The sequence below is a fragment of the Eurytemora carolleeae genome, unplaced genomic scaffold (assembly GCF_000591075.1).
Source record: "Eurytemora carolleeae unplaced genomic scaffold, Eaff_2.0 scaffold1027, whole genome shotgun sequence".
NCBI lineage: Eukaryota > Metazoa > Arthropoda > Copepoda > Calanoida > Temoridae > Eurytemora > Eurytemora carolleeae.
Genome location: NW_019396930.1, coordinates 24046 through 48700, shown reverse-complemented (window position 1 = coordinate 48700; position 24655 = coordinate 24046). Strand labels below are relative to the sequence as shown.

The 24655-nt window shown below is 30.9% G+C and overlaps 2 protein-coding genes across 2 annotated transcripts; both read left to right on the top strand.

Annotated features, from left to right (window-relative positions):
* The first annotated feature begins 1054 nt into the window (after positions 1 to 1054).
* Positions 1055 to 16357, top strand: LOC111710243 (uncharacterized). Its single transcript, XM_023484306.1, has 16 exons — positions 1055 to 1130; positions 1789 to 1989; positions 2277 to 2702; positions 3138 to 3175; positions 3978 to 4024; positions 4268 to 4315; positions 4951 to 5019; positions 5562 to 5766; positions 6069 to 6174; positions 7445 to 7548; positions 8564 to 8643; positions 10471 to 10563; positions 13440 to 13500; positions 14901 to 15009; positions 15875 to 15967; positions 16256 to 16357. Exons 3-16 carry the CDS (start codon positions 2399 to 2401, stop codon positions 16324 to 16326), a joined length of 1428 nt encoding a protein of 475 aa, XP_023340074.1. The 5' UTR covers positions 1055 to 1130; positions 1789 to 1989; positions 2277 to 2398; the 3' UTR covers positions 16327 to 16357.
* A 663-nt stretch (positions 16358 to 17020) lies between these two features.
* On the top strand, positions 17021 to 24496 carry LOC111710241 (uncharacterized). The gene is made up of 7 exons (XM_023484305.1): positions 17021 to 17386; positions 18511 to 18571; positions 19686 to 19766; positions 20239 to 20286; positions 21278 to 21397; positions 21900 to 22021; positions 23383 to 24496. The coding sequence occupies exons 1-7, from the start codon at positions 17343 to 17345 to the stop codon at positions 23459 to 23461; spliced, it is 555 nt and encodes a 184-aa protein (XP_023340073.1). The 5' UTR covers positions 17021 to 17342; the 3' UTR covers positions 23462 to 24496.
* The last annotated feature ends 159 nt before the right edge of the window (positions 24497 to 24655 follow it).

Sequence of the window (24655 nt, the reverse complement as noted above, 5' to 3'; positions counted from 1 at the left end):
CCCCTTCCTCCCCACTGCTTGTAGAATCCCTCGGACCCAGCTAAAGCTTAGAATAGTCGTCAGCTGATCACTATGCAGAGTGTACACTGTACACTTCATACAATAATTTCACGGATTCCTCCATACAAACATATACAATATACAATAATATCTTGTATACGATTTATCCAATGTAAAATGATGTTTTATATACAATGCTTTAATAATCATTTTATTATTTATAATTATTTAATATATAATATTATAATGATATCAAAAATACAATGCAAAAGTATTTAATTTATGATTTAAAATATATAATATATAACATATGATATACAATACATTATTATCTATAAATATAAAGTTGTAATCACTGTTTGTCTGTTTGTTTGTCCGATCATAACTCAGGAACCCGTGAACCGATTTGCCTCAAATTTTGATTGGATAACCGGGAGATCCACGGAAATGTTCTAAGCTTGGTTTTGAAATTCTAAGTTGAGTGGGTTTACTTATATAGAATTTAAAAGCGAAAATTTCGTTTCCCTGTAAATAAGTGCGGGTAAACGGCGGGAGCAACTTTTAGTAACCTGGGTTCCCGAGCTAGTAAAATTTAATAATATGATGAATAAGATTTGTTCTCTGTCATACTCCAGATTTGTACTCTATTTACTCAAGATTTGTACTCTGTATACTCCAGATTTGTACTCATATATTTGAATAAATATATTTTATTCCACCCTACTGTGGTATATTGTTTTTATCAAATAATTATGAATGCATGTATTTTTGTACTATTATTATTTTTATTATTATTATTATTATTATTTTCNGTGAAGTACACCTGCAGTATGGAAACAGTACAACAAAATGGCCGTTTTACACTTTTTTCTAGTAAATTCCTCTCTATATATTCTATTCTCTACGGTCTCTGCACTTTGAGTTTTCGTACTGTACAATGTACATAAATTATATTTGTTTGTTTATTAGATGATGTTGATCCTGTACATGGCTTCAAATACAAACATGGTGAATATTTTAATACTTAGTTTTTAATTTTAATGATTAAATTATTTTAAAACATTTTTTTTATTACAAATTTTTAAACCTTGGAAAAGAGGGTTGTTCCGGACTCAAATATTACGAAAAAAGTAATAAAAAAAATAGGTTGGATCTGTTACAAATATTAGACTTTGATTTGATGGTTTGACAACAAAATTGTTTGACTGCAAGGACTACAAGCCAATATATGGAAAAGATTTTATCTAAAATATTTATTAAAAAATGTTATGTAAAATTGAAAAGTTTTAAGTTTTGAAAACGTTTGAACCCATGCAGCTTATTTTTTACGAACAATTGCGTCTTTTATAATAATATTCTTAAATTAGAAATGGTGCTTTATATTTTTATATTTTTATATTTTTCTATTTTTAATTAAATTAAGAGATAAGCTGTTAGCTATACATTCAAGCAACACAAAATTAAAAATTTAATATTTTTTCAAATTAATGTTTCATATTATCCGAGATGTTGCCAGTGGATTAAATAGTTTTTACTACTGCAATAGCTTCTGAGGAACCTGGAACCCAGCTTTACCTGGAAACTAAACTTTCACTTTTAGAGTCAACTCACTCTATTAAGACCTTTTAAACCTAGCTAAGAATTTTAACGTGGTTATACTGAGTTCCCCAATTAAAATTTGAAGCATATTGTCAAGGTGTCATGAGTTATGATCGGACAAACACACAAGTACTCAGACATACATTGAAATTTTGTCTTTTTCGCTGAAATCAAAGATTATTTGTTTAGGTTACTCTATCCCGCCAAACTATCTACACACCCTGCATCAGTATCCCCAGTCTACTCCTAGGGGCCGGGCACTTAGTCAGGCCCCGCCCTTCCCCGCCTTTACTCCTAGGGGCGGGGCACTAAGTCAAGTCCCGCCCCTTCCCGCCTCCTTGCCAAATTTGCCCCGGCTCACCCTGCACCAATCAGTCAAATCAAGTCAAGGTAAAAAAGGAATTAATCATAGAAACTAGAATTAATGCAACTTATTTATATATTTGTTGACAACTAACATATGGACGAATATTTCTTCCCCTATATATATCCCCCCCTCCCTGTATAATTATATTCCTCTGTACATGCAACCCTCCCCCTTTATCTATGGTATACGCCCATATTTGACTAAAATAACTCTTGCTAGAGTTATTCTCAGATTATATTTCTGTATTTCTGATAATTATATTTCAAGCAATCGTATCTGCAGCAAAATAATTTTTCTTTTTTCTATTCAGGGTTTCCTACTTTTAGTCATCAAGTTCATCATGCATCCAGCATTCATCAACCAATCAGCGATCCAAGAGCAATCAATCCAGCAGTCAGCGATCCAAGAACAATCCATTCTGCAATCAGCGATATGAGAGTAATCAGCGATCCAAGAGCAATTCATCCAGCAATCAGCGATCCAAGAGCAATCCATCCAGTAGTCAGTGATCCAAGATTTATCCATCCCGGTATCAGCGATCCAAGGTTAATCCATCCTGCAATTAGCGATCCGAGAGAAGTTCACCCTACGATCAGCGATCCGAGAGCTGTCCATCCATTGATGATTGATCAGCGATCAATTTATGCATCAATGAGTAATCCATCCATCAGCCTTCAAAGATTGCCAGCTGATTATTTGAAATCTAAAAATGATGAAATCTCTTCTTCAACCCGAGGTCTGAAAAAAAAACCTTTAATAATGAAAAAAATAAAATATGCTTAATAATTTTTATTTTGTTCTAAGTTATTGCTTATGAAATGTGTCAATTCTTTAAATTAATATAAACAATTTAGAACAGATACGTGTAAAAATGAAAATACGCTGAGAACCAGAAAACAGTGGAATAGAAAGACGACATTAGAGCAAAAATTAATTGTATTTGAAATTGTTACAAAGAAAATAGTTATACTTGTAACTTAAATCACTTATTAAGTAATATAGGTCTGTTCACATTGCACCATTTCTATGTCTCATATTCAAATGACTATGTAAAGTAATATCTTGAGTCTAAATGTCGTCGTTCCATTCCAAAGTTTAATGGTTATCACTATATATAAATAAAATATAAAAAATTAGTCTTTCCTGTTTTTCTGTACTTTTTCTTTCTTAGGGGTGAAAAGGAAAGCGGAAGAAAACCTCCCAAATCAGGTGAAAATTCATTAAAAGTTTTTTATACGCTTGTTTTATTTTTTTTTTGTTAAAAAAAACATTTTTTCACGTTCAAGAAAGAAATACAGCTAATCCCTGAACCTGGTTTTAAAATTTCTAACTTACATTATTTGATCTAACATAATTCACAGTTTGAAATATCAAAGGACTTCGACATTGGGTTTCAAAGAAACAGGGATAAGAAAATCAGAGTTTGTGGCATAGACTAAATTCCTTTAGGAGGACTCAGTTATATTTAACCCTATTCCCGCTGGGTATTTTACATGTTTTAATACGAAAAACGTAAATTTCTTGCTAACTCAAATATCAAAAGTTTTCATATTTTAGTTCATAATAACGAACACATAATGACATTTAAATATAATAAATTTAAATGTTATTGGGCTGCTGTTACTGAAAAAAAACATCAAATAGTGTGTATAGAGAGGGACCGGTCCTTTCCGCTCAAATTCTGAACGAAAAATCGGCTTTTTCTCCGGCCACAGTTGTCTTTGAAAAGTAAGACTATTATCAATCAAGAGCGAATAGGCAGTTCAGTTTACCCTGAAATTACCCAAATAAGTGAACGGTCCCTTTAATGGAAGTTTACTTTACCCAAGGATGTTTTGTGCCGCCAAATTGGTCGATGAAATTTCAATTTCCTGAAACAGTAGACGTACAGTGTACACAATGTTATCTTCTTTTGTGATGGAAATGCGGGATTATTTTTTACTTAAATGTCCCAAGGTCAGTTAAGAGGTTGATCAATAGACGGTAAAATATCATTTTTTTAAATTTTCAGAATAGTTCTGCAGGTCGTCTTCCGTCAGAGCTGAATCCGGAACAGAGGTAGCATTAATGTTTTCAATCAGTAAAATTTTAACTTTTAAAAAAAAAACTTTTTTCTGAAAACCAAATGCAATCACAACTAAATATTTAAAAATATGTCTAAACTTACATCAGTTAAAAGCAATATTTGAAAGATATTTTTGTTTGTTTTGATTTTTTTCCATAATTTATTAATAATGCATTTTCGAATAAAACAGTTTTAAACTTTACAAATAGTTATTTTCAATTTTTTGTATTTTGCAGACTAAATGCTGAAAAAAGTATAAATTCGCCATTATTGCAAAATTCAAGGTAAAAATATGTTTTCTAAAGTTTAAGGTTCGATTCTTTTAGCTCAGTTTAAAAATGCAAGTTTATTAAGCTCTGTAGATTAAAAATGCAAGTTGATTATGCTCTGTAAATTAAAGATTCAAGTTGATTAAGCTCTGTAAATTAAAGATTCAAGTTGATTAAGCTCTGTAGATTAAAGATTCAAGTTAATTAAGCTCTGTAGATTAAAGATTCAAGTTTATTAATCTCTATAGATTAAAGATTCAAGTTTATTAAGCTCTGTAGATTAAGCATTGAAGTTAATTAAGCTTTGTAGATTAAAGATTCAAGTTGATTAAAATCTTTAGATGAAATATTAAAGATTCAAGTTGATTAAAATCTTTAGATGAAATGTTAAAGATTAAAGTTGATTTAGATCTTTAGATGAAATATTAAATTTGTATAATAAAGCTCTTCGCTCATATATATTGTATGTTCGATGTAGCTAGACGAAATAGTCTGATTTATGGGGCATCTAGAGATAGGGGTGCCATGGGCTAAAAAAGTTTCGACATTTTGAAATACCAGGCGCAATCATGATTTAATATCGAGCGGGGATAAACCATGGGCAACGCCGAGAACTCCATCTAGTTTTTATTATATTTATATATTTTCAGGCTAAAAGTTCGAGTTGATATATTGAAGTCACCAATGTCACAACTTCAGAAGAATATCTCAAGTGATAGGTTGGTTTACAATATATATTCATTGTAAGTCTCGATATANCACCCTTATTCAAGGTTCTTTACATATCATTTTCCCATTTAAACCTAAATATCGAATAAAAATTTAACAATTTACTTCAAAAGACTATTATTTGGCCGCTAGGTGTCTCTGCTCTCAACATTTTCGAAATTCCGCTTGGGAGAGACCCCTAACGTCCAAAAATCAATTACATCGGATATAAAAATAAAATAAAAATATTATGAAATATCTACTTTAAACAAATGCATCTAATAGAATTCGACATTTATAGGTTGTAATATATAAAGCGATTAATATAAAGTTCAATTGAACTATTTACGAAGTGGCATAATGCAACTCTATGAATTTGTAAGGGTCCATCGTTCTTTGGTATGAGTGTCAAACCCTTTTCTCCTGAGTAGTGATTCATATCGAATTCAATTAGATACCAGCCATACCCCCTTTCAATTTTCGCGAACACTCCCTTTAAATCTTAAAAATGCGGTTTTTTAAATAGAAGCTAATTTTCTTTAATCTTTTAAAGATGTCCCTCTGTACCTCCTTTGCCCAAATCCCCGGAAAGCAAAGGAAGAAAAAGAACTGGAGAGGGAGAAGGAGAAAATACAACTGAAAAGATAAAAGATAAAAGTCCTGAAATGAGGAAAGAAGCAAAGAAAGGAAATGAGAAAGAAGCAAGGAAAGGAAATGAGAAAGAAGCACCAAAGAGGAAGAGTGTGAGTAAAGCTAAGGAAAGTTTAGAGGGACTGTCTATAGTGTCTTCATTTAATGAATTTAGTCCCAATCACAACAGTACCCTTTGATCCTTGATCTAGGTAAAATTAGCAAGATATCGTTACTTTCCTTTTTGAAAAGTGTTGAAATATGTCAATTCCTTTCTATTTATCTCTGCTGCTGTAATCCGCAAGTCACACGTCTGTTTACAATTATCAAAAATCACAATTAAAATTGTCTTCATCATCATTGATCTGGTTTAAAAGGTACCGTTGTGAATCGGACATAACATTTGAAATGAACAGCAGTTCCTTTAAAGAGTAAGGAAAAAGAGAAGAATAAAGATGCTGGAAAGGAGAGGGAAGAAGATCAAGAAGAGCCAACTGCTGTTCCTAGTCCAGAGTCTGCTAATAAGTCAACAATAGGTAACACGCAAAATTGCTGCTTTAGTGATTGTAAATTTAACCGGATGTAGCCTAAAGTCAGACCGCGTCAACATGGTTGCACCAGCTAGTCATGCCTACTGAGCTAGGCCGACTGTATTGACCCCTGCCGTATGCATGCCTCTCAGAGCAGTTGGAGTACCGGGCGGGGTAGTACAAACTAGAACCGTAAAAGGTCGGTTCAGCTCAGATTTAAATGCACATGAGCTAAGTGTGGAAAACAAATAGGNGGGGTGCCTACATTATTTATTGTTGATTGTCATAAAATTGGACCTCCCACAGAAACAAGTGTCTGTGCAAACGTAACTTTAATTTACTAACTATAACTAATATTTTAAAATGAATTCTATTTTTTGCGTAATCCAGATTTCTGCATGTTGATGTTGCTGCTATTGTTTGGTTTCTATTGCCCAGATCGGAAAGATACTTTTTACTTTATATCCATTGCTGTAGTGTTCTAATCAATCTTTTTGCCATCGTTTGTTTTAGATTTCTTGTTGTGTAATTTTTTTTATAGATTGCCCATTGTGTTCATAAATTGCTCTTATCTGTTTTGTATTGCCAGTGCTTATCAATTATGTTGCCAGCGACTGTTATAAAATTAACATTGTATAATTTGTTTGTCTTCATCTGTTTTTAATTGCCATTGTCTGTTATACCTAGGTTGTCCCTTGTGTTCTATCATATATTGCCTTTATCTGTTTGATATTTTTCATTTTTTAAACTGCCTATTTTAGTATTTTTTGGTATTTTATTGCCTTTATCTGGTTCATATTGCCATTGTTTGTTACTGATTGCCCAGTGTGTAAAAATGTTGCCATATTATCTGTTACAGATTGCCGAGTGTGTAAAGATGTTGCCATATTGTCTGTTACAGATTGCCCAGTGCAGTAAAGATGTTGCCATATTTTCTGTTACAGATTGCTTGGTGTGTAAAGATGTTGCCATATTGTCTGTTATAGATTGCTTGGTGTGTAAAGAAGTTGCCATATTGTCTGTTATATATTGCCCAGTGTGTAAAGATGTTGCCATATTGTCTGATAGATTGCTTGGTGTTTAAAGATGTTGCCATATTGTCTGATAGATTGCTTGGTGTGTAAAGATGTTGCCATATTGTCTGTTATAGATTGCCCAGTGTGTAAAGATGTTGCCATATTGTCTGTTATAGATTGCTTGGTGTGTAAAGATGTTGCCATATTGTCTGTTATAGATTGCTCAATGTGTAAAGATGTTACCATATTGTCTGTTATAGATTGCCCAGTGTGTAAAGATGTTGCCATAGCCCATTTTCACTACGGAGGAATGTGTTGCTATTCTTGTAAAGCTTTCTTCAGAAGAGTTGTTAACACATCAAAGGTATTTATTGATTTTTTTTATTACATATTATGGATTTATTCAAAGAGAATAGAATATTATTATTATTATTCAAATCTATTTATTGTTCAAAATGATACAGAACAAATGGCATTAAACTTTATATATATATATCATCCATATGTACATTTTGATTTTTTTCTTTCTTCAATTTTATAAAATGTGCAGAAGAAAACAACAAGAGATATATTGGTAACGATTAACAAAATAAAAAAATTGAGACGAATAGAGACAATTGCAGAGAGAGAGATGTTATTGAAGAACCAGCAGCTTTGCACTATTGTTTCTTTTATAGAGTTAAAATCATTTGAAAGAAAAATATAGTTTTGCAACATCAACATTGAGAATAGAATATATATTAGAGTGGAATTTAGATAATCCCTCGGTATGAATTTTGTCAGTCCCTTTCAGCCTGAAAGGGAGTTCAATAAAAGTTTCCGTCAAGGGAAACAATATTAGTATTTTTAAAACGACCAAAAATATTTTGGCGAAAAAAGCAAAGTACACATTGCACATGATGGTCAATAATTTACTGTTTTTTGACAGAACATTTTTAAGTCTTAACTTATCTGTAATCTAAGCATTAGAAGCACAATTTAAGATATTCTTAGTTTTTACAAAACCCAGTTAAGGTTGGGTTTATTCCTAGATAAAGCAGCATATTGCTTAATTTTTGATTTTTCAAAACTCGGTTTCCAATTTTACAATTTTCTGTGTTTTTTTTGTTAACATTGTTTGTTTGTTAACATTGTTTGTTTGTTAACATTGTTTGTTTGTTAACATTGGATTTTAAATTTTAAAGGGACTGTAAACGGAATTTTAAAGCGCTACATTGATTTAACAGATGAAAATGGAGAAGATGCCGGACGTTTATCTGCACTTTTATATTAAACTGCAACAAAAGAAAATCGAGGCTAATTTTTCTTAAAATTTAAATTAAACAATTATTGCCTTTTTAACATTCATAAGTTTGAAAAGTTTGAATAATTATTTTAAGGCGAATAAATATAAATGTCGGAATGGAAGTAACCTGTGTGATGTCAGCCTTGGGAACCGACGCAGCTGTCAAGCATGCAGGTCAGTCTCAGTTTCAGTGCGCGCAGTGCTTAGGATCCATTTGATTTTGATCCGGATCCGAATCCGGGTCCGAATTCAGGTCTTGAACATTTCTTTAAGATTTACTGATTTTTTATATTTGATAATTTAAGAATTTGCTCCCCTTGTTTTTGCTTATTTTTATGCTAAAACTGAACCTAAGATAGAAATGGAAATTTTTTGATAATCTCTTTTTTTCAACAGTTCAAATTTGGGGTTTGAGAGCAAATTATTTTTTTGCAGTTTTTTGTTGCTGTTGACCCAATTGGATCCGGATCCTTGAATCTGCATATTTTTGCGAATCTGGATCCAGGAAGCCAACATATTACGATCCAACGGATCCAGATCCTAAGCACTGCGCAAAAGTCCTTTAAATTGCCAGAAAAATGATGCATCTTTCAACAATGCCACGAAAATTTATGAATTATGTGTAAGATTATTAACTCTTTTTTGTATACAGTAAGAACCAGAAAACTCTGGAATAGGAAGTCCTAACTTTAGAATCAAGTCATGACCTCATATAGCCTAATGGTCACGAGGCACAGCCAGTTTGCAGTGTTAACAGAAACATTTGATTAAATAATTGATTTACTACAGTGAAACCCTTAATAACGAATACATCGTAAGAATTCATCAAATGTCGTATTCTTCACTTTCTGATAATGGAATGTTACAGATATTTAGTTTTTTAATTAAATGATTATATGGAACTCTTCCCGCATATTCATAAAACAACTTGCTTTGTAACAATATAAAACTTAATTTATTTGAATGTCGTCTTCATATTCACAGTTTTCTGGTTCTTGTCGTAGAATATGAAGATTAATATGTTTTAAATTTTAAAGAGGAACTTGCATCGCATATATTGCAGCTAATATATGGGTACTGTTGGGACTTGTTTATAAATCACTAATAAAACACTAATCACTTGGATACGAATCGAAAATTTATATTATGATTGAAAGTCGTTTTTTAACTTACACTGTAAGTACTATACCCAACCCTTTCAAAATTTAGCTTTGAAATTTTCTAAAATCCATTCTTCCATACAAATTCTTCTGCGCCCCTGAAAACTTCTAGTTAGGAGAGGTTCAGGATAAGTCAGATTAGTCTCGACTTATCGCATAAATACCATCCAATAACGGACACAAATCTCCGAACACAAATTTTAAGAATCCGCCAATTCTGTTTTCATTTTTGAGGATTTCCTCCGACATTTTGAATTTGTAATAATTCTTTTCTAAATAGGACATAACTTTATTGCAGATTAAACGTTGTAATATCTATTAAATAACATTTTCACGATGTCGGAATGAAATTCTCTAAAACAACATTTACTCTTCAATGTATGGAGGAATCTGTTTTTAAAGTGTACACTGGGTGTAGATAGATAGATATTTTTGGGTGTATGGGTGGGCTGCGTGTCTATTCTTGAGTTTTTTTTTATCTTCACCTGTTACAATACAATTTGTGATAAGATTCGTTTTTTTTCGAAGAAAGTTATTCTTTTATAAACTTATGTTTCAATGAAATAGATTATTCAAACATATTTTTTATTAATCTATTAAAAATTTTGATCAGTTTTGGTAGATTTTATCAAATACCTTCTTTCAATAATCTTTTTTGTTTGCCGCAAGATATCAATTATTTTTGATAAATTAAAAGAAAAGAAAACAATATGATTTTTTAATCTTAAAATATTATATATCTTCTAAATCGATATAATTTAAAATATTATAAAATGATTATACTTTTTGTTGTAGTAGTATTCAAAAGAATCTAGAATTAATAATTGCAATGTTATTAAAGGTATCGTAAATGTGTCTCCGCGGGAATGAAACCGGGTCTAGTTCTCTCAGATGAGCAGTGTACTAGAAGGTTTGGACCAAGGAGCAGAAATAGGTGCGTGCACAATAATATTTACTTAAACCACAGTCGGAACCATTCTGGGAAATAAATGTCGTCTTTGTTTTTCCTTTTAAAGGGACCATGTAAGGTAATTTCAAATGACCCTCCATGGAAAGATGGTAACTCACTATTCACAAGGGTACCCTTAAAATCTTTGTTTGATCAAGTATGAATTAGATATCAATGTTTATAAATTTAAAAGATGATAAAATTCAAATGTGGTTTCAGAAATAAAACTTTTAAACCTAGAAAAACGACAATATTTTCCACATCATTGATTCAAGGGTACCGTTGTGAATTTGTGAAATTGTATCTCTGCATGGAAGGTCACTTGAAATGATGCATACAGTCCTTTTAAATATGAAATGTTTGCAATTGTGGCAATGGCAAATATACATCTAAATATGTTCAGGGCCTTTTTTAAAGAATAGCTGGGTTGCAATAGTGATGGCCAAAAATTTTTAAATGTTCCAAAAATTTGGTAAGGTTGCTTCAAAATTGCTTTCCTTACACTAGGCCAAATAGTTATAATGAAAGAAGATACAGGGTGTCCCATGAAACATGACAGTTGGTAAATAGTTTTTAATGTCGTCTTCCATACACTGTATTAGATACTAAAGCCTTTTAACAGTTTATTTTGTTAAAAAATCCTTTGCTCAATATATTAAACTTTGAAATTAATTTCACTATAATATGATATTTCACTATAATATGACTCCTATATGATATTTCACTATAATATGACTCCTATATGATATTTCACTGTAATATGACTCCTATATGATATTTCACTATAATATGACTCCTATATGATATTTCACTATAATATGACTCCTATATGATATTTTTATTATTGTCTTTCCTAGTAAACAACTTAAAAATTCTGGAAGAAGAAATACTGAACTATTTACCAACTGTAATGTTTCGTGAAAAACCCTGTATATGCAAAAAAAGAACCAAAAACAATTGTTAGAAATGTTGCATAGTTTACTTTAATCTAACTTATACTGTTTTGAAAGATTTCAGTATTAGTCTTTTGGAAAATCGAAGCAAATATGCATATATAAATAATATGCATATATAAATAATATGCACATTCATATTTGCACAATAAATCTTTATCAACGTGCAAATTGGTTATCTGTAGATGCTCGTTACTATTTGGACAATATAAGCATACCAATGTAAAAATATTATTTGCAGATTACAACGTATTAATATGAAGTGGTTCACACAATGTATGGTTATACTTATGTGCAATGTGCATTCTAATGTGCACAAATAAAATTTTAATAGAACAATGTGCACGTCTATATATTATATATTTTATCTCTATATTGCAATGCACTGTATATCTGCACGTAGGATTGTACTGCATTGTTAGTGTACTCTCTAATAAGCACGTTAATATCTTTTTGTAAGATTATACTGTATTGTTAGTGTACTCTTTATTAAGCACGTTAATATCTTTTTGTAAGATTGTACTGTATTCTTAGTGTACTTTTTGATAAGCACGTTAATATCCTTTTGTAAGATTGTACTGTATTGTTAGTGTACTCTTTAATAAGCACGTTAATATCTTTTTGTAAGATTGTACTGCATTGTTAGTGTACTCTTCAATGAGCACGTTAATATCTTTTTGTAAGATTGTACTGCATTGTTAGTGTACTCTTTAATAAGCACGTTAATATCTTTTTGTAAGATTGTACTGTATTGTTAGTGTACTCTTTGATAAGCACGTTAATATCTTTTTGTAAGATTTTACTGCATTGTTAGTGTACTCTTTAATATAAGCACGTTAATATCTTTTTGTAAGATTGTACTGCATTTTTAGTGTACCCTTTAATATAAGCACGTTAATATCTTTAGTAAAGCGTTTAATGGTACTAAGTTTATAGTTTCTTTGGCTTGTGTTAGCTTATCTAGACATTTTTAAGAATTGTCATATCTTTCGGGATTCTTAATCTAATTTTTTTAATTTTCCATTTTTTTTTATCAATTTAGACGGATTTTTTCTATATTTTATAGAACTCAATGGATTGTAATATTTTCTGAGATACATACTCTTGCAACATAGCCAGCTAAATGCCCGGTGTTGCCCGTGGAATTAAATAAACAAAATTTTATTCTTGAAAAATAAAATATTGACTTTTTTAGCTTCTGTTACCCCCAGGGTACTTATGAGTTACAGATATACAAATGTATATGAGCGAAGAGCTTTATCATATAAAGTTATAATGTAAATTCTCTTTCCGATCTTATTCATCTTACTAATTCATAGATTTACTATCTATTTACCAAAGATAAGCAATCATGCAATTTATCAATTTAAAGGCATCAGTTCAGGCATAAACATATATTTATGTATATTTGTGCATGTAAGTTGTTGAAATTCTCAGCGCTTCGGGGCGTTGTCATATTTGAATTTAATCTAAGTGAGTTATTCAGTAAGTTTTAGAGAGTGAATATGTACGTGAGTAAGTCAATCATGTGTGAGTGAGTTAGTATATGAGTGAGAGGGTGAGTTAGTGAATGAGTAACTCAGCAAGCATATGCAGGAATAGTAACTAAGTTTGAGTGAGTGATTGAGAGAGTTATTGAGTGAGTGATTGAGAGAGTTACTGAATGAGTGATTGGGACAGTTAAGGAGTGAGTATGTGAGAGTGCACGTGAGGAGTTAGTGAAATTGTAATTAAAGTGTGAGAGTAAATGTGTGATGGAGTAATTAAGAGGAATAGAAGTTTTTATAAACCATCCCCTTGATCTGGATAAATATGGCACGAAAACGAGAAGTAAATTTATTGATATTGATGTAATTGTTTGAATTGTAATATTTATTAAAATTATTGTAATTATTAAACTTATTTAAGAGTTTCAAACCCTGGCGACGAAGAAGAGGTAGATAATCCAAATACAATGGAGGAATTACAGGCAAGTTAAAAAAAATATTTTAAAGGGTTTGTACGCCTAGTTTGAAGGAAGCGTACATGGCAATATCCTGATTCACAACCATACCCTGAAAAGCGTTGGCTGACCAAGTTAATAATTAGATACCAATGTTTAAATTTTGAAAACTGTTAATTTTCAATTGTGGTTTCAAGGGTAACATTGTGAATTGAGCATTGCCATCTTTAATTGATGAATTAATGATGAATTAATGATGAATTAATGATGAATTAGTGATACAAAGGATAAATGGACTAATAAATGAAATAAATGATAAGGGATTTAATTAATCTAATTTTTAAAAGTAAAGCTTAACACAAAGGAGCGCTTTAGTTTAAAGTTCTACGCAAAAAGGTAGAATTGAGTTATTAAGATTAAATCCAAGGCCTGTGTGTTGCCACTAGGGTTTCCAGCGACCGCGAATGCGAAAAAATGCAAAAATTAATGCGAAACGATTTCCCCATTTCGCTGTAAACCGTAGTTGCATATAAAGTTGACCCAGTCGTCTTTGAACTTTTGATTTAATTGTGACATTCAGTCGTCAACCTACTTTCACATATATGATTCTTGAAACAATAACCACACAATTTTCCTAGTCCTGACATTTCCAAAAATTCGCGTAAAAATTCGAACATTTCGCGTAAAAAAATGCGAAAATTTCGCGAAAAAATGGAAATTATGAAAAAAAACCCCGAAAATTTCGCGAAAAATACAGAATCTTTTAAAACAAAATTTTAGCGAAAAAAGTTACGAAAATTCATCAAAAAAGACTAAATTTTGAGAATATCAGACTCATTTTCAAAGAGGGGATTTATCCGCGAGCCCAATTAATGGATTAACACAAAATATAAATATAGATTTAAGAACGACTAGGAGACATCAGACAATTCATAGATTTGCTTGAAAATACTTTCTCGACCGTTAAGATCTTTCTTCTTTAAAACACAAAATAAAATCTACTACGGGAAGAACCAAAATAATTCGGAATATTTTAAATTCAGTCTGCTTAATAACTATCCATACTTCCAAGAAACGTTATAAAATTTTACTTCCTTGACTTGTTATTTTCAGCAATTAAGTGTTGCAGCTATAAAATTCATGGTTTTCACGAAATTTTGGCATTTTCGCGAAATTTTCGCATTTCGCATTTTCGCGCAAAAAAATGCTTACATTATTTTGTTCTCGCGAAATGCGACCGAAAATTTTCGCATTTCTTCGCGAAACCTTTTGTTTGCTGGAAACCCCTAGTCCCTAGTCAGGATGAAAGATCTGTGTACGAATTTAATGAATTTGAGCCGGGCTTAAATCTTCCAAAAACTGGTTTCAATTGAGCGCCGGCTTAAATTCTTTAAATTCTGCCTCTGGATAAATAACTTTATGTGCAGGACAGTGAAGTAACTAGTGAGGATCTAAGTGTTCTAATTGATGGGGAGAAGTCTTACGAAGAGCAAAATAGGATTGGTAGAGCTCTCTTCATTGCTCTTTTTGACACAGGTAAACTTAACTTATTGCTCTTTTTGACACAGGTAAACTTAACTTATTGCTCTTTTTGACACAGGTAAACTTAACTTATTGCTCTTTTTGACCCAGGTAAACTTAACTTATTGCTTTTTTTGACATATTAAGAATACTTTATTTAATGCCCCTGTTTATAGAGAAAATCTCTTTTTAATATTCAAGTAAACTTAGATTATTGCTCTTGATACATAAGTACTTTCTTCATTGCTTTTTTCAAACAATATACTTTTTTATTACTTTTTTAAACATGCAAACTTTACTTATTTAATACATTTTTGTTATGAATTTGCTCTTTATGATAAGCTTAAGAACCTAGAGTTCATTGGAAACTGAACTTTCTCTATAGAAGTCTTAAACACAGTCAAATTTTTAAACCAAGCTATGCACATTCCCTTGGCTCTGCTGAGTTTCTCAATCAAGATTTCAAGAAAAAGTGATTTTATTTTACAGGCTTTTATGGCGCTTATAATTTCAGCTTTTAACTTTTGCTCTCATTTTTAAATTTTGCCAGATTTTTCTTTTTTCCCCCATATCAGTTCAGCCGTTTTGACGTTTATTGGTTATAAACAAGCAGACAGACAGACAAGCAAAGTGTGTATTTATAGATTGCTCCTTGTTTAGGTTCAGTAGGATAAGATCGTGTAGAGGACAGAGAACTGGACAGATTTATGTTTAGGTTCAGTAGGATCAGATCGTGTAGAGGACAGAGAACTTTACAGATTTATGTTTAGGTTTAGTAGGATCAGATCGTGTAGAGGACAGAGAAATGGACAGACTTATGTTTAGGTTCAGTAGGATCAGATCGTGTAGAGGACAGAGAACTGGACAGATTTATGTTTAGGTTCAGTAGGATCAGATCGTGTAGAGGACAGAGAACTGGACAGATTTATGGAAATTCAAGAAACTCAAGCAATGGTCAAGAGCTTTCAAATAGGCATAATTGTTTTTGTAGAAAAATTTGAACAATATTAATGGGTTGATATTTCACTTTTTTTTCATGCACAATTTTATTAAGTAGACTCCATCAAACTGTGGAACTGGAAGACGACATTTAAACAATCTTATGTGTATATCAGGCTGTTTTGAAGAAAACAGTGAACAGGGTCTGTGTATACTGCACATTTTTTTCCAACAAACGTCTTCTTATTCCACATTTTTATGAGGCCCACTGGGTCTGAAAAATCATTAAATCGATTCTTTTGTTAATAATTATGAATTTTAGAACGTCAACTTAATCATTCGAGAAAATTTCTACCTTTTAACTCAGGGACATTTAGAATTGATAAACAATAAACAATATTATTAATGAAGATAATAGCTATTTTACAGTGTCAGGGGCGTACGTGAGCATTTGTGTAGGGCACTTTTTGCGCGCGTCAGTGCGCAAAAAGTTTATTTTGTGCCCCCCGTTGGCAACATTGTGCCCCCCCCCTTAAAAACCCCTTTTTGAAAAAATATTTATACCTTTTTTAACTCATGTAAACTATTCGATCATATACACACTTTCATATAACAAATGTTAATAAATTATTTATGTAATTTTCTTAAGCAGACACTTCCTCTTAATACTGTGGTGTAAGCTTCAATGGGTGAAAATAGAGAGGGAGACGTTTCTTAAAAAACATCTATATTTTCATAGAAACGATACATATTGTATAATTATAAATAATGATATCAAAGATATATTTACACTGAAGGCAGTATTGATTAAGCTCTTTTAATGAAACTGTTTTAGTTAGGGGCAAAAGTGAGATTTTAAAGTATTTTTTATATGGGTGCCCCTCCCTCAAGGGGGGCCAGCCCCCCCCCCTCTCATACGCCCCTGTACAGTGTTAGCCTCCCCTAGTACGATTCAACTTGAAATTATGTTCAGTATGCAGTATTATCAGATATCCGAGGGTACCTTTTTGCCTGATTAGGTAAACTCAAATCAGGTAAGGACATACAAAGTATATTATTTATTTAAAACACATTCTTATTATTGTGTGTAGTTGACATTATAAAACGATAAATTTGATTAAAAAAATTTGAAAATAAAATCAAGTCAATTAAGTAAATCAAAACAATTAATAATTAGGTAATCTAACGCAACCATAAATTGGTCAATCAATCAGGTGATCTGACATATCTCTTAATAAATCAATCAATTAGGTGATCTGGCACATCAATTAATCAAACAATTAATTAGATTATCTGACATATCTATTAAACAATCAATTAATCAATCAATTAGGTGATCAGACATATCTATTAATCAAACAATCAATCAATTAGGTGATCTGGCGCAGACATTGATTGATCAATCAATTATGCTGCTTCGGCACAGCAAGGAGTTTAACAAGATTTCTCTCAGGTAAAACATTTTTATTTATTTTCAAAAATTTTTCTTATATTTCAAAGTTTTAAATGTTTTTTATTCAATTATGAGAGAATTTTTATCCACTATCTGTACTAAATAAAAAGTTCATGATCTTGGGTTTAAAAGTTTCTTATATCCAACTGTTTTGTTTCATAATTTTTAAAATTATGTTTTTGCTGTGATTTTTATTTTTTTGTTTGTTTTCGGTTTAAATCTATGACTTGTTATCACCTACTATGTTTGGGGTTAAAAATCTTGAATTAAAACCTTTAACAAAAAAAACAATAAAAATCCGAACCAAAAATCATATTGTCCAGAATAATAACACAAGACAATTGCATGATTTTCTTGTCAATATACTCAGGAATATTTTTTTTTCTTGAAGCGGGTGGCACAGGGTTGATTAATTACTTTGGAGCTTTCTTATTCTATCTTTTCTAAACATGAACAGTATAATTGTTATTATCTCTATGGCTTTAAACTATTTTTTACCAAATCACCGATTGCAGTACCTAATTCATGATTAAAAACCAAATGGAACCTTAAAGGGACTGTAAAGGAAAAATGAAAGGGGGTTTAGGCTGAAAGCTAATCACTTTAGCTCTTGATCGCGACCCATGAAAGTTATATCTGATGTTCCTATCTCGAGAAATTGATATAAACTTACGACTATGGAATATATCAAGCTTATTGGCGGAAGATGAAGTGACAACCCATGCTGATGAGAGGGTGAAGGATTTTCTCCACTTGTCAGCTGTAGAAAGTGAAGGCAATCCTTCCCCCTCTCACCAGCAACGTTGATAATTCAGCTTCCACCAAAGTTACGTCATTTAAGGATTTGATTTTTAAGTGTCCATTGCTGCTATGACAACGACATTTCTATTACATTGGAGCGCATTGAGTACAAGCTGTTGGATTATCGATTATGATAGTTTTGTTATAAATTATGAACAAAATGCCAGGGATCTCTCACATATTTTGATATTCCTAGAATTATATTTGTGATCACGAAATCTTGAGCAAAATGACCTTGTTTCCGAAATTCTTCTGGACAGTTCGATATAACAATCAGAATGTTCTAGTTTTATGATCGATATAACGATCAATTTTCTTTTTAGTGACCAGACTGAGCTACTTGAATCAAATCTGATGACGATTACACTGCTCTCAATATTTGAGGTAACGTTATTCTTTCATTAAAAAAACTTTGCTTGTCTGTCTGTGTTTGTATCCAATAAACGTCAAAACGGCTAAACAGATCGGGCCCAAATTTTCTTTAGGACCTTATATGATCCCAGGGAAGGTTTATGGATACTCAGAAATACAGAAAGTTGTTCTAAAAACTTTTTGCTATTCGTAAAATTTTGAAAATCCACGAACACAAAATTGTAAATCCGCAAAATTCTTTATTATTTTTTATCGAAGAGAAAACGTTGACAGATTAAGTTACAATTTGCAGTTGCAATAGAAAATAGGCACAACGCGCCCTGATATTCTAGTAGTTTAAACTTTCACTTTCATGAAAAATACGGCGTTATAGAAACAAATTCACGTCGATCTTGCCCTTCTATATATAAATTTGGCTTGTCTGTCTNTCGGGCCCAATTTTTTTGTGGGACATCACGTGACCACAGGGAAGGTTTATGAATGATAAAAAAAAAAAAATGTGTTTGAAAGGTTTTTAATTTTATAAAAAAAAAATTAATTCTTGAAAATCCGCGAATTTTTTTTAGAAATCCACAAAAAAATTTTCTTCTTTGTTTTAAAATGTAAACAAAAAGAACATATTCACAATTTAAATAGAAGATGAGTGCGAAGCGCCCTAAAAGCCTAGAAGGAAGGGCGCAAAGCGCCTTGAATTTCTAGTGCTCTAAAAGTCAACAATACTTTCAAACTTCTAACACGATTTGGGTGCAGTGAATCAATTTTAGAAAATTTAATAATTTAAATTTCCTAACCCGGTGATATTTCCTTAAACTGAAGAAGCTGTCCCCAAAATATTTTTTTTATTTAAATCGTTTAAAAGATCCAAACTTTAAGTACCATCGAATTTTAGGATATCTTGCTTTCAGCTTTATATTCGGAATCGACAAGACAGTTCTTTGGATTCTCAACTTGTCTTTTTTTTTTGAAAAAAATATTTTTTTATACTTCATAAATACTTTCTTGTTTATTTTTTATCATAGAATTGGAATAACTTAATAGATTTTTCACTTTCTAAATGTTGGCAGATTGAAAAAAAAATAAAAATTTGAAAGTTGACACATGGCCATATCCCCTTTCTCCTGTGTAGGCATACAACAGCAGTACCCACACTGTACTCTGGAAACTGACAGAACAAGATTTCAACTTCTTAGCAAAAGAAGGAATTAAGGTAAATGTAAAAGAATTTGTTCTTTTATGCAATTTCAAGGGAATTTTCTCAACTTATTCCTTAAAATTAAATTACTTTAAAGGCTATAATCTTTTTTATGTTTTTATTTCGAGTTACTAAATAACTGTTTAAACACGTTTCTTTTTCAAAACGAATTCACGCTGTTACTTATAATTCATACACTGTAAAAACGTCTCATTGGTATCAAATAAATCATAACTTTTTTCCATAACAGTGCAGTCTCAGTTTAACCACGTTACCTAGCCGGTCTTTCCCTTTAAACCTTTTTGCAAACCACTGAAAGACTAAATTGAAGACAGAAAACAAAATCAAATTTCTTATCGTCATGCTCTAAGAGTTTTGGATCGCTATTATAGTCTAATCCTTTGTGGGTAACCCTGTATCATTATTAGAGATAAAAATACAAAAATATATAAATTACAAAATGTTGAGTAATTTTGTAATCTATTAGGTTCCCCATGGTAGGGTTGTCTTTAGCCTCTCTGATGCACTGAACAAGGTAATTTATAATTCAGTAATAAGTAGCATACATCAGTGCCGCCAGAACAAATTCCGGAAAGATGAAGAGAATAAGAGAGACGGAAAGAACACTTTCCGGAAAGAGAAATTGCGGAGATACGAACTCCGAAGTGACAATATCCGGATACAGCCAAAAAACTCTGAAATAGGAAGACGACTTTTAGAATAAAGTTGCAAATTTAAAAAGTCCAATGAGTATGAGACACAGCAATTTTGCTGTGGAAACAGACCCATTTAACTAAATTAGTGTGTGGTAAAACTATTTGATTTGTAAGAACATCAAATACAATTAAGAACTGCTGTAATGTCGTCTTCCCATTCCATTGTTTTATGGTTGTCACTGTAAACAATTCACATTTCGTCATAATCACACAGTTGGTTCCGAAAATAGTTTTTTTTTCAGGAAATTGCCCGTCGCATTTTTTATTCCCGGAATTGTTTCTCCACATTTATTTTAGCTGAAATGCCCGGCGTTGCCCGTGGAATTTAAACACTCTGAATAAACATAAATCACGTTTTTGCTTATATTTCGACAATCTTTAAATCAACAATATTTTCGTCATGTACTTTTTCATTTAAAACGCATCCAGCAACAAAGCCGGGGATCTCTCACATATTTTGATATTCCTAGAATTATATTTGTAATCACGAAATCTTGAGCAAAATGACCTTGTTTCCGAAATTCTTTTGGATCGTCGCATTTTTTATTCCCGGAATTGTTTCTCCACATTTATTTTAGCTGAAATGCCCGGCGTTGCCCGTGGAATTTAAACACTCTGAATAAAGATAAATCACGTTTTTGCTTATATTTCGACAATCTTTAAATCAACAATATTTTCGTCATGTACTTTTTCATTTAAAACGCATCCAGCAACAAAAAAGTATTAAAAGAGAAAAAGGTCAAATTTTAATCAATATTCTAAGCTTGCTAAATTCAGTATAAAATCGTATTATAGTTTCAATGAATTTAGGTTGATACGGACCTAACAGATGATTTGACAAAACTTTTCAATTTTTTTGATTATTTTTCTCAAATTGGGCTTCCACGTCCTTCCCTTTATCTTCTTCTTCTTGTTGTGGTTTTCAATCAGGTAACTTAAACATTGGAAAAAGTTATTAGTTTTAAAAAATCTAAGTTTTTCTTTTTTCTTTTTATAATTTTAACCTCGGTGGTAGGCGATTATATCAATATAATGAAGACGACTGTCGATTTAAATTTTGATTAATATCCATCTTTAAACAGCATGAATGTTTAAAAACATGGAAACGAACAGAATCTGTCAATTAAAAAGCTTCTCTTTAATTACTTCTTAACTTGTAATTCGAAAAAAGCTTGTAAATAATTAAAACTTAAATAAAAAAGTCGTCTTCATTATATTGGTATAATCGCCTACAACCGTAAATACGAGCATACTCTGCTAAATACCATTAAAAGTAATAATTAAATATTTTAAATATTATCTTATTAAACACCTCTCTGCACAAAAAAAGAAGATTTTTAAGTTGTCTTTCAAATTTCTTTTCGTTAAAGTCCGGGCACAGACATTTTTATTTTCATTTTATTTAAAAATGTTCTTAATATTTTTTGCTTAGGATTGTGTTGATGTGAAGAATAAGGAGGACGTGGAAAGTACAAGAAAATATTTTTTATTTTCACTTTTTGAAAGCCTTGTTGCTTCAGAGGGGGTTCTGGGAGCATGCTCCATAGCAGCGAGGTATATCTAATAAAAACAATTCTTTTTTCTTTTGTATGATTTTTTTAACGAGGAAATTTTCAGATATTTTGAAAATAATAACACACTTTAAATTAAATATTTTATCGCGGAAATGAAACAAAACAATTATCAAACTTCGCAAGAAATTTTCAAAAAACTTCTTGTACAAAAAATTCAAATTTTAACACATTAAATTTTTACAGGGATTGTCTGTAAGCGTCATTTCAAGTGATCTTATATCTAAAGAGGGTTGTACGTTGGTACTCTGAAAACCTTTATCTGATTAAGAATGTAAAATATAAATAATGTGGTTTTTCTTAATAAGTGTTTAATTCTGAAAATCATTCGAGGTTTTCCTAAATCCCTAAAGTAGAAATTCGAATATTCCTTTAGTAGAAATTCGAAAATTCTTTCAGTAGAAATTCGAAAATTCCTTTAGTAGAAATTCGAAAATTCCTTTAGTAGAAATTCGAAAATTCCTTTGGTAGAAATTCGAAAATTCCTTTAGTAGAAATTAAAAAAATTCCTTTAGTAGAAATTCGAAAATTCTTTCAGTAGAAATTCGAAAATTCCTTTAGTAGAAATTCGAAAATTCCTTTAGTAGAAATTCGAAAATTCCTTTGGTAGAAATTCGAAAATTCCTTTAGTAGAAATTAAAAAAATCCTTTAGTAGAAATTCGAAAATTCCTATAGTAGAAATTCGAAAATTCCTTCAGTAGAAATTCAAAAATTCCTTTGGTAAAAATTCGAAAATTTCTTTAGTAGAAATTCAAAAATTCCTTTAGTAGAAATTCGAAAGCCACTTTTGTGGAGAAACCAAAAACACAATAATCAATTCTTAGAATCAGTGCTTAGGATCCGGATCCGTTGGATCCGCAAAAATATGTGGATCCACGTATCCGAATCCAAGGTGTAAAATAAAACTTTTTTACACCTTAAACCCAAATCTGAACTTTTGAAAAAAAAGAGATAATAAAAATTTCCTCATTTCTGAATGGTTCATCAAGTTTTAGGATAAAACAAAAATAAAACAAAAAATTCGAAAATTATTTTTTGTTAAAAAAATTTGTAAATTATTTTTTGTTAAAAAATTCAGTAAATCTTAAAGAAATTACCCGGATCCGGATCCATTTTTTTCCAGTGCGGATCCAGGATCCAGATCCGGATCCGCATCAAACTTAAATAGATCCTAAGCACTACTTAGAATTATAAACATGGATATCTGATTTTTACTTGGTCAGGCAAAGCTGTAGAGGTACCGTTGTAAATCGCAATTGGCATTCTTTATATGGAAAGTCACTTCAAATTACGTTAATATCCCCTTTAATGATTTAAAGGATTAAAATAATTTAATTTTCTAGGTTGCACACTGCTTTGAATGATCTCAATCGAATCGCGCATATTCTCGGCCAGAAATTTATAGATGTGGAGGAAAGTTAGAAGAGATAGAAGTGTGACTAGGAATACTAGTTCAATGGGGAAATCTTTTATTTCGCTAAAAATTTCGCATTTTTTTTACATTCAGTTTTTAAGAAAAATGCGAAAATTAATTTGTTTCGCTATAAAAACAAATAATGAGAACGAAATTTTTCGCGAAACAGATAATAGCGAAATTTTTGCACTTTTTCTTTCGCGAAATTGTCGGATATTTTGCTGTTTTTCTTTCCAAAAAATTCCGAAAAATTCATTTTTGCAAAAAAGTTTGCCAATATGAAAGAAAATTTTCGCGAAATTTCGCACATGTTTTCGTTAGCTGGAAATCTTAAGTGTGACTGAGCTTTAACACATTTTTGTCTAAAACAATTATTTGTTTTTATACAACACATTCCTTTAATTGTTAACATGTAAGGTAGAAAATATTTGGATAAATTGTGCAAAAGTATACTTTTATACCAGAAAAATTATGTAATCCAATATTTATCTTTTTTCTGTAATTAAGAAAAAAAATTTACTTTTTTAAATAAGTCTTATAATACTGTAAACCCATGACTTAGCTTATTTAAAAAGAATATTTAGAATTAACTTCTTGTTGAAATGTTTATTGTCGGTGTTTAAATTCTTATTCACATTTTTTTCTAGTAAATTCAGAATATAATGTAATGCTATTTAAGAACTGAACTAAGGAACACACAACCATCACTTTACAATTTTATATTATTGTCAGAAAACAAACATTTTTTGAAATTTTAAAAACTTATAGTTCTTGGTATTTATTCTTTTTAATTTTTACTCATTAATAAAGATAAATAGTGACCAAGAGAGTCCTAAAAAGTGTTATTTCTGTAACATTTAAAAATAATTAAAAAGAACCTAAGAAATTATAAAACCCTTCATTTTGATTTTTGACCAACACGTCAAAATTGAAATTAATATTAATTTTTTTTTTCTGAAAATCGCTGTAAATAATTCCGTACTAACATGTTTTAACTTTAATACTCAAATGTCAATTATTTTTATTGAGCTTCATCTATAATCTCTTCGCACCACTTTACTCCCATAATTTATATTTTTATGTAACTTTTATATTGTTTAAATACATTTGCTAATAAATTTATGACAACGCTTAATGTTTAACAAAATATTCACGAAAAAATATAAAGTGCAGGACAAACATTAATAACTTATTGAATTTTA